At 33.9% G+C, this 11,247-nt stretch overlaps 1 protein-coding gene across 2 annotated transcripts in view; it reads left to right on the top strand.

The window, feature by feature from the left end:
- Nucleotides 1–1,015: 1,015 nt before the first annotated feature.
- LOC123561704 (CDK5 regulatory subunit-associated protein 3-like) overlaps nt 1,016–11,247 on the top strand; it is a 29,751-nt gene continuing 19,519 nt past the window's right edge. For both annotated transcript variants that reach the window (XM_053552990.1, XM_045354248.2), the window contains exons 1-3: nt 1,016–1,072; nt 6,659–6,802; nt 8,208–8,339. In XM_053552990.1, the coding sequence (XP_053408965.1) occupies nt 6,748–6,802; nt 8,208–8,339 (187 nt within the window). In that variant the 5' untranslated portion in view covers nt 1,016–1,072; nt 6,659–6,747. The remainder of the gene's footprint in view (nt 1,073–6,658; nt 6,803–8,207; nt 8,340–11,247) is intronic.

Below are 11,247 nucleotides of genomic sequence, written 5' to 3'. Positions count from 1 at the left end.
TAGTTTTACCATTCTGGAAATTTTCACCATAAATAACATATATAGGCCTACTGCATTCTTATTTACCCTTGTATTTTACTTTATGATATTTTAATTTCTGAACCAACCCATGTTGATAGAAAGTTCAACATTTTATGTTAGAGTAAGCAATGTCCCGCTTTCAAATTTGACGTAATGGACTGGTTTAGCCAAGGTAGATCACGATTTGTTTTAGTTATTTTTGTTAGTATTTGTAGTATACATGTACGGATATTCATTCATGGATTACCGGTGGCAACAAATAAGATAATGTAATCGACCAAATTGAGTCTACACAAGCTGCTCGATCCACAGTGCGCAGCTAAGGCCGCAAATATAGTAGACAACAAATGGACATAGTTATACAGGGGTGCACTTTTAGGGTCCTGTATGCTAAAATACAGATAATTCAATTGGGTTGTATTGACAAGCGACTGGTTATGATTTATAACATCATCCATCACTTAGTTGCTATTTCATCTAAGCCTTTTTATATCTCGAATAAAAAGAAAAGTCGTCATTCCCTCTCCATGGTATACGGGAAAATTCAAACCAGAAAGTTCAGATTTTATACGATAATGTTCATCTCCTGGACTATTGTCCATTATCCACTGGAACATATTCACTAAGAGTGTCTCCCTTATGGAGCAAAGCAGTTCGGCAAGGCACTCTGTCTGGTTAAAAATATGTCTCCATAGGAACCTAGCATCTATCTGTTTAATCTTTTTCTATGCACAATCTGTATACATGTTGTATATACAGTATACACTCCCTTTCCGCTATACTAGCTTATTGTTCTGTCTTTCTCTCTCTGCTAGTTGACGCACGTTAAAGTCTATAAATTTGCCAGTTTCTGATTTTTATTATGTGAAACATTTACTATGTAGGTGTAAACAATAAATTCATATAAAGTAAAGTGAACACAATACATCCTTACAGTACTGTATCAAGCAAGGCTTCGATTAAAAGTATGAACATTACTTTTATTTCAATCAAGCTCGCCAAAATTTGACGTTCGGGAGTGTTGATATTTTTTGTAACAAACCATATTTTTGTGAGTTGTTTCTCCGTTTGAAATTGGCAAAGATTGAAAAACTAAGCATACCTTTATTATGACATATTTCTCCATTCAAATACAATTTAAACCCGAGTTTTTAATTGTTTAAGTCAATTTGCGTCCATGAGTTATATTGGAGCAATTGTCGGATGAAGACAAATATCGGATAGATTTATTTGAATCTTGGACGTTTCGACCCCAAGACATTTCGACCCCAAGACATTTCAACCCCAAAATTTAATTTTCTTGGACAATTCGACCCCAAAGACATTTCGACCCCAAGACATTTCCACCCCTCAGAAATAGTTGTATGTTTTCATTTTATATTTCTTCCATTTTGCATATTTTAGAAAATATTAATATATAGATGTATATAAACATTCTATTTTTAAATGAATCATACACAAAACACATGTCAGTGAATAAACTGCACTGACCGGAAAATTTATTATTGGAACTAATTGAATTATTTTTTCATGTTTAATTTGATAATTTAAGAAGAAAATATATTCTGAAAAATCAGTTTTTAAAAGAATTATAACATGTTTATATATGAATATAAAAACGTTTACTGCATTTATTGCCAAAGCACAATTAATGTCCTTTGAATATATGCGGCGTAACAAACACGTGCCTCTGATTAGTCCTGATAGAGTTTGATTGGATTATCACACCTATTGATTATATCCATTAATCAGTATATTTGTAAGCACACACAAGTTACATGTGACAAATAAATGTCTAACAAGCTTAAGGTAAGTGCAGTTAAATATGATAAGCTTTTATTTAATTCAAAAGCTAACAAAATTATGGCGATTGCACTCATCCACGAGTGCGCAAAATTCCCGTGCGCTCAACAAATTTTCAGCTTCGTGTAAAAACGTTTTGTGCATTTTATTTTCCTTTTGTAAATTAATTATTTATTTGAGATATGATTGAATTCTATCATAAACCCTAAAAACACGATTTATTAAAGAAATACCTGTGTACATTAGAGAAGCTAGGGCATGGAAATTCCGAATGCACTAATTTCCAGTGCGCACGCCGATTTTCAATCATGTACAAGACGTAACGCGCAAACGTATTTTAATTTCCTTTTGAAAAATAATAATTTATGATATATATGTTTGAATTCAGTCATAAATCACTTCAAAAATACCATTCGTGAAAGAAATACAGGTGTATTTCGGTTATGGTAATTTCCCGCGTGGTCGCCGAATTTCAATCTCTTATGAAATCGTTTTGCGTTAAAGAATTTCATTTATCCTTCTGATACTTACTGCCAGTATTATTTATATTATACACAAATGATTTCTGCAATAAACCCTACAAAAATACCATTTATTAATAAAATAATGGTGTATTTCGGTAATGAAAATTTTGCGTGAACGTATTTTATTTTCCTTTCGTCGTATTTTATTCATTTATGATATATATGATTGAATTATTTAAAAAAAAAACTTCAAAAATACCTTTAACTTCCAAAATACAGGTGTATCCCGGTTATGGAAAATGTATTCCGGTGTATCCCGGTTTTTTAGGTGGATTCCGGTTTAATGTGTGAAGTTGCTAAAATCATACTCTAAATCACGTGTATTTGCTAAAATATTTAATACAGAAAAAAGTAATACGGCTGCCACATTTTCTTTACAGATATGAAATATGATAAACAGAACAGTACTCATATATTCTTATATTTTGCAGTAACGGGGATTTCATGTTTGATATTTTACAACTGGAAGGAATGTCGTTCATAGAAAAGAAAAGAGCAGTTGTAAATAACAAAAATCATATTCTGTATTCTGTAAAGCAAATACTTTATGTGTGCGTCAAAATCGCTTACGAAAATAACATCAAATGCGAAAATAAGCAATGTGTTATTTAATTATCTATTGTTTTCTTTACATTTTCGCCGAAATGAAAGATAATGTTGACACATGTTTATAAATATCAATGTCAATATCAAATATCAATCAAAAGATCACATTTTTTCTGATTACGATTTTAAATATCAATGTAATGAAGATAGTGACATCTTAAACTTCTTTGAGTTACATTATAATTATTTATATTTGGTTGAAATAAATAAATAAATAAAGAGGTATTAAAGATGTGACTTTATTAAAGTTATTTTCATAATTAAAATCAGCGAAATCGGCCCATGATTTAAAAATCTTGTTTTTTTTTTAAATATAGCTGTGTACTAAAATAGTCTTTAAGATGATTTGAAAATATAAATAAACACCAAGTATGAAAATATGTTATATAAAGGTTATTTTAAGATAGATAATCAGAACGATTTGTTCTTAAATTATTTACGTAATAAACGCGGCTGATATATAAATCCCGTTATTTTTGTAAAATTTATAAATGATGATTATTTCGTTATTGTGAGATAAAAATCACTCATTTCTCATATGAAGGCATTGTACTAATAAAGTCTTTAAGAAATTAGAAAAATAATTTTAGAGAAAAAAAAAAGAAATTTAGACAAATATGGCTCATTTTCGTAAAAAAATTCTTATTTTCGCGAAAATAACCGTATTTTAACATTTTAATTGCTAATTAAAGATACATTTTGAAATTGCTCAATTATCTATAGATTAAAGCTTAATTATAATAATGACAGCATTCTTAGATGTTTTCAGGCATATCATTGAATGGGGTCGAAATGTCCAAGGAGTTGGGGTTGAAATGTCTTGGGGTCGAATTGTCTCTTGGGGTCGAAATGTCTTGGGGTCGAAATGTCTTGCTAGCATTTATTTTGTAATTTATTATAGTGTTTAGCAAAACACGAAAATGCATTCTGAAATGACAGACATTATGCCGTATCTTGTTTTAGATTACAATAGCAGGGTTCTGCCAGGTTACTAAAAATTATCTTACCAATTCATTGAAAGGACTTTACAACTATAATTAACTTCATATTTATGTATATTCTAGCTTTATAAATACAGGCACGTAGCTAGGACCTTATTCATAGTACGCAGGGGTGGTGTAAGGGTGTATGAGGGTATCCTCCCCCGGGAATTTTTTAAAATGAGAAAGGCAAATTTTTTGGGGTATATTTGAAGTAAATACAGTGAACTTTTAAAAACCTTGTTATTTTTTAATAAATGTCATACAAAATGTATTATTTTAGTAGACTTACACTCATGTGAAAAAATATGCAGCAGGTCTGCATGTAGACTAAAGAGACATTTTTATTATAGATATTTTTCAGTACATACAATAGGATCGAGCCAATATACACTCTAAAAACAGAGCAAATCTCCTATCCCTTTTCTGTACAAATTGACCGATCATTTGAACAAAGTAAATGGTCTCATCTCTAAAAACATTGGTTTAAAAAAACGCAGACTTTTGTCATAACTTCAAAATAAATCAACAAAGACATATCGTGGGGCGATATCGAAAAATTACGTTCACTTTCATGATAAGCGTTCAATAACCCTTGTTGTTTTCAGTAGTTCGGAAATTTCTATGCATTATATTTAATGGTTTGATCAAATTTCTACAGACATTCTTATGAAAACAATGCTAAAGACCGAACGAGATTTGCAGAGATGTTGTGATGTCCTGTTGCATATATAAGTGTTATTTCATCATTTCAGTCTGTTGATTTGTTCAAATTTAAGACGAAAGCGAGTTGCTATGGCCATTAGGTTACTCCTAATTGTTGAACAACCCAAATTTAATGTTCTATTGCTTGCGTGAACACAAAGCCAAATGATGGACATTACAGCCCAGAGGCATGCCTTCGTATTGCGCACAGCTCTGAAGAAAAGCCTTTACACCGGCATACATACAAAGACAATGACGCATATTTTTAGATGAAAATCCTGAAACATTTAGACATTTTAACTATGAGTTGCGTACAACATCCTCTGTTAAATGATATATACTCCTTACTGTAACCAAATAGATACAATGCTTCAGATTAGCCAATTTGATTGTGCATGCTTGCCAGATTTCCATTATGCAGCTGCGTATCTGCGTATAGGCAGCTACGTGCATGAAATAGATCTAGCTGTAAACTTTTGACCGGAAGGAACAGAAGTATAATTTTGGATCAAAGAATTGTTTGGTTTCTAATTTAATAGACTGTTCATAGCAACATATCTCAACGTTACTGCACATACTCTAGAGTAAAAATAGTAGGGCTGTGGATCGTCGGACAAGTGGTGATCCGATCTGATTAGCGAGTCGTGGCTGACGATTCACAGTTCGAACCACAAATCACCAGCAACAACTTATAATGATACAAAAATGCAAGCCTGTCATATAAGTACCGTTTTCTTTATGGAATCTAAACTTTGCTGTTCTCATAGTGCTCAGTTTAACAGTTATGACTTATGTGTAATGTTTTGCTCATTAATTAAAGTCAGATTTAGCGGTTGGACTTCTGTAATGTTCGGCCATTTTTGCAGATGAAAGATATGACGCCAGTCATTAATATCACAAAATTTAGTAACAGTTTCACATTTTTTGATAAGAAGATTTTATTTGTTGGAAAGAAATTTTGTATTTAACTTTTTATTAAATTTAATTTCTTAAATGATAAATGTTTATTCACTGTTATGACAGATTTCATATTATTTTTAGTTCGAACATAAGACCGATGCTAACTCTACCTAAGACATTTGTTTACATCCGGTTTAGAATCTGACAACACTTAATCATCTTAGATGTGCAGGAAAATTCATTGAAGACACTCAACGTGGCTTTTATTTAGTTTTATTGATAGAATTTTACATATTGCATGACGTATTATTGAAAAAGATCGTGATCCAACGATCTTGACAAGGACGAATATCCGTACTTGAACTTTTGGTCGAATTCGTGGATATCTGAGTACTCGGATACTCATTACAGCCCTAAAAAATAGTATATATAATTGCATATTTCAACTTTGCCAAACCAGACAAGGTTGCTCAAAAGGCAGTTGCTGAATCCTTTTTGCCAATCGATGAGATTTAAATTCCTAAAACTTAATACTTAGGTCTTCAGGCCTCTGGCATAGACAACTTTTACAAGCGGTTTTCTGCCCCAGGTTTCTACTTGAAGTTGTTTGGTAGCAAAATTGGACTATGACACAAGAAAATTTCTTAGGTATGTCAATCAGTTTTTAGCTTGACTATTCAAAGAATAGGGGAGCTATCCTACTCGCCCCGGCGTCGGCGTAAGCGTGAGCGTACACAAATGTTAAGTTTGCTTACCACTCCAAATATTTTCAAAGTCCATTAAGATAATTGTTTTCATATTTTGCATACTTGTTTACCATCATGACCCCATTCTGTAAACAGGAGCAGACAACTCTATCGGGCATTTTGACTGAATTATGGCCCCTTTTCAACATAGAATATGCTTATTGTAATGTTAAAGTTTTACTCATAGCTTATATTATACTATCAAGCACTGAGAATAGTCGAGCGCGCTGTCAACTGACAGCTCTTGTTTTTCATATATGTATTCAAGGATATATTTTTTTTATATGTGTATATTTATTTTCATAAAAATAGGAGTTAAGAATCTGGGTTTTAAATTTCAAACAATTTCATTGTTAGTTTTTCTTATTTTCAGGGCATTTTTTTACGTATTGTGGTTGAACAGTGCCATATAAAATAAGAACACAGACTCTTGTAGTGGGCTAATAGTGGTACTGAAGAGTTATGCAGCAAGATGTCGAGAATTTACCAATTGACATACACTTCAACAAGTTGCTGGGTGTGTTAAATTCATTGCTAACTCGATAGTAAAAAAATAAAATTTCAGACCAACAGAATGTTTCAACTTTCAGTTTAGTATGTTTTAGTTTCTGTTAAGAGCTTTTGAAATATCTATAAAGATTGTTGTGTAATTGATCAGATAATGATGTCAAGATGGAATGTTTTATCTAATGCTCTTTAAAATGTTATTACCGATTGCTACATGAGACAATTATTTTCACTTTTGCCAATTGATTTGTCTACTTTTATTGTAATCAAAATATTTTTATGTGGCTGTGAAACAGAATATGTTATAGGATGATGGGAGATGTGCTGTGTCCACCTAAAATATCAATGTCTTATTTCAACATTTGTTGTCCACTAGTCACCAAACAAGGTCACAGTGTTTATTGGCATGATATCCGGTTGTTTCTGATAACTAGCTATATCCTCTAAGTCTCCGTAGTAACGGCCCTGGAATTACTGAAAATTGTGAATTCAAGTGTGTGCTAAATAACTTCAGCAGTTCTTATCCAGTGTTCAAGAAACTTGGTCATAATTTTTTATGAGCATAATTCCAGAGCCAAGTTTGGTAACTTGCTGGATCTTTAAATTCTGTCAACGGTCATGGTCACAGTGACTGAGACTGAAAATGGTTTTCACTCAATAAGTAAAGATTGCTTTGGCCTACAGTTCTCAAATTTCATAAAGTGATTTCCTGTGGTCAGCAGATTTATCATCTTATTTTGGGGGTCAGTATGTCATAGGACAAGGTCACAGTGACCTCCGGACTGAAAATGGATTCAGAACTTTAGAAGCTTAGAGGGCTCCTACTGCCTTCAAACTCCATTGGATAATTACCAGTGATCAGTAAATGACCTCTATTGTTTTTGGATTAAGTAGGTCAAGGTCATCATGGTCATAGTGATCTAAGGACTGAAAATGGGAGAGGCCATGGTGGGAGAGCTTTCATGTTTTTACAGACAGCTCCTGTTTTGTTGATTTCAACCATAGTTATACATACTTTGTGTTTCTTTAAAATCTTGATCAAAATTGATAACAAGCCAATTTGGATAAGTTTTCCCCAAGTTATGGCCCTTGAATTAGTCACAATTGGCAGACTGTCAGTTCAATTAGTAACTTATTTGCTATGACTGATATAGTTTTAAACAATTTGACAGGCTTGTTTCAAAATGCTATGTCTAATTCTATTTCTATATTTTATGGAAAATAAGAAAAAGAAACGAAATCATTCCACATTCATGATTTTGATGTCAGTGATGTATTTTCAGTCATGGTCCTATCTAAGGTTTCTGGAAATGCAAAAGATTTATCGATCTATATTATATACTATAAGTAAATATATGTATTATTTATTGCTTTATTATGATAATATTATAATTGTTCAATTATATATTATTTAGACTGGTTAATTGACCGGAGACACTGCAAGCAGCAATGGCAGGCAGCATCATTGATAGTGAGGGAAAAAATCAATGCAGCCTTAAAGGATATGCCAGAAAATGAAGAGCTTGCAAAACTGTTGGAGGGAACATGTAAGGTCACATCTGCAGCATCAAATTCTATGTTGTTTCTTTTTAGCTCACCAGAGCCAAAGGCTCAGGGTGAGCTATTCTGATCAGTCACCGTCCGTTGTCCGTAAACTTTTACTTTAAACGACATCTCCTCATAAACCGCAAGGCCAATTTCATCCAAACTTCACAGAAATGTTTCTTGGGTGAAGCTCTACAAAAATTGTTCAAAGAATTGAATTCCATGTAGAACTCTGGTTGCCATGGCAACCGAAAGGAAAAACTTTAAAAATCTTCTTCTCAAAAACCAGAAGCCTAGAGCTTAGATATTTGGTGTGAAGCATTGCCTAGTGGACCTCTACCAAATTTGTTCAAATCATGACCCCATTTTGACTCCGCCTCCGGGGTCACTTGATTTTACATAGGAAAATCTTAAAAAATCTTCTTCTCAAAAACCAGAAGCCCTAGAGCTTAGATATTTGACATGTAGCATTGTCTAGTGGACCTCTACTAAAGTTGTTCAAATCATCACCCCAGGGTCAAAATTGACCCCGCCCCAGGGGTCTCTTGATTTTACATAGATTTCTATAGGAAAATCTTTAAAAAAATTTTAAAAAATAAACCAGAAAGCCTAGAGCTTAGATATTTGACATGTGGCATTGCCTAGTGGACCAAAATTTGTTAAAATCATGACCCACAGGGTCACTTGATTTTACATAGGAAAATCTTCAAAATTTTTCTAAAAATAAACCAGAAGGCCTAGAGCTTAGATATTTCACATGTAGCATTGCCTAGTGGACCTCTACAAAATTTGTTCAAATCATGACCCCCTGGGGTCAAATTGACCCCGCCCCATGGGGTTACTTGATTGTACATAGAAAAATCTTCAAAATTTTCTAAAAATAAACCAGAAGGCCTAGAGCTTAGATATTTGACAGGTAGCATTGCCTAGTGGACCTCTACAAAATTTGTTCAAATCTTGACCCCGGTATCAAAATTGACCCCGCCCCAGGGGTCACTTGATATTACATAGGAAAATCTTCAAAAGTTTTCTAAGAATAAACCAGAAGACCTAGATCTTAGATATTTGACCTGTAGCATTGCCAAGTAGACTTCTACAAACTTTGTTCAAATCATGACCCCCAGGGTAAAATTGACCCCGCCCCATGGGGTTACTTGATTGTACAAAGAAAAATCTTCAAAATTTTCTAAAAATAAACCAGAAGGCCTAGAGCTTAGATATTTGACATGTAGCATTGCCTAGTGGACCTCTACAAAATTTGTTTAAATCTTGACCCCCCAGGGTCAAATTGACCCAGGCCTAGGGGTTACTTGATTGTACATAGGGAAATCTTCATAAATTTGCTAAAAATAAACCAGAAGGCCTAGATCTTAGATATTTGATATGTTACATTGCCAAGTAGACTTCTACAAACTTTGTTCAAATCATGACTCCCTGGGTAAAATTGGCCCCGCCCCAGGGGTCACTTGATTTTACATAGGAAAATCTTCAAAAATTACCTAAAAATAAACCAGAAGGCCTAGGGCTTAGATATTTTACATGTAGCATTGCCTAGTGGACCTCAACAAAATTTATTCAAATCATGGCCCCCAGGGTCAAATTGACCCCGCCCCATGGGGTTACTTGATTGTACATAGAAAAATCTTCAAAATTCTCTAAAAATAAACCAGAAGGCCTGGAGCTTAGATATTTAATCTGTAGCATTGCCTGTTGGACCGCTACAAAACTTGTTCAAATCATGACCCCGGGGTCAAAATTGACCCCGCCCCAGAGGTCACTTGATTTTACATAGGAAAATCTTAAAAAATTTTCTAAAAATAAACCAGAAGGCCTAGAGCTTAGATATTTGACACGTAGCATTGCCTAGTGGATCTCTACAAAATTTGTTCAAACCATGACACCCGGGGTCGAAATTGACCCCGCCCCAGGGGTCACTTGATTGTACATAGAAAAATCTTCAAAAACTTTCTAAAAATAAACCAGAAGGCCTAGATCTTAGATATCTGACATATAGCATTGCCTAGTTGACTTCTACAAAATTTGTTCAAATCTTGACCCTCTTGATCAAATTGACCCCGCCCCATAGGGTTACTTTATTGTACATAGAAAAATCTTCAAAATTTTCTAAAAATAAACCAGAAGGCCTAGAGCTTAGATATTTGACATGTAGCATTGCCAATTGGACCTCTACAAAATTTATTCAAATCTTGACCCAGCCCCAGGGGTTACTTGATTGTACATAGGGAAATCTTCATAAATTTGCTAAAAATAAACCAGAAGGCCTAGATCTTAGATATTCTACAAACTTTGTTCAAATCATGACCCCCACGATAAAATTGGCCCCGCCCCAGGGGTTACTTGATTGTACATCGGAAAATCTTCCAAAAAATTTCTAAAAATCATCAGTTTGACATTTGAAACATGTAGCTCATATTACTCAGGTGAGCGATCCAGGGTTATTATGACCCTCTTGTTTATTTTTATGCCCCCCACCCCCTCTTGTGTTGAAGACCTTTGAGGTATATCAGTGTTTGAACTGTCAGTCTGTCACATTTTGTTTGTGTTCAACTCGTCCTACAGTTTCCATTTGATTCAAATAAAGTTCAGTTAACACTAATAGCATGTGCCTATTGTCAGGACTGTCTTATTGGATTTTTAGCTCACCTGAGCAATGCTCAGGTGAGTTTTTCTGATCGCTCGATGTCCGGCGTCTGTCGTCCTTCGTCTGTCAACATTTAGCTTGTGTATGCGATAGAGGCTGTATTTTTCAATTAATCTTCATGAATATTGGTCAGAATGATAACCTTGATGAAATCTAGGCCGAGTTCGAAAATGGGTCATCTCGGGTCAAAAACTAGGTCACTAGGTCAAATCAAAGAAAAACCTTGTGTATGCGATAGAGGCTGTATT

Source organism: Mercenaria mercenaria, chromosome 10, assembly GCF_021730395.1.
Source record: "Mercenaria mercenaria strain notata chromosome 10, MADL_Memer_1, whole genome shotgun sequence".
Lineage (NCBI taxonomy): Eukaryota > Metazoa > Mollusca > Bivalvia > Venerida > Veneridae > Mercenaria > Mercenaria mercenaria.
The sequence above is the reverse complement of the archived record's forward strand: the minus strand, read 5'-3'. Positions and strand labels throughout refer to the sequence as shown.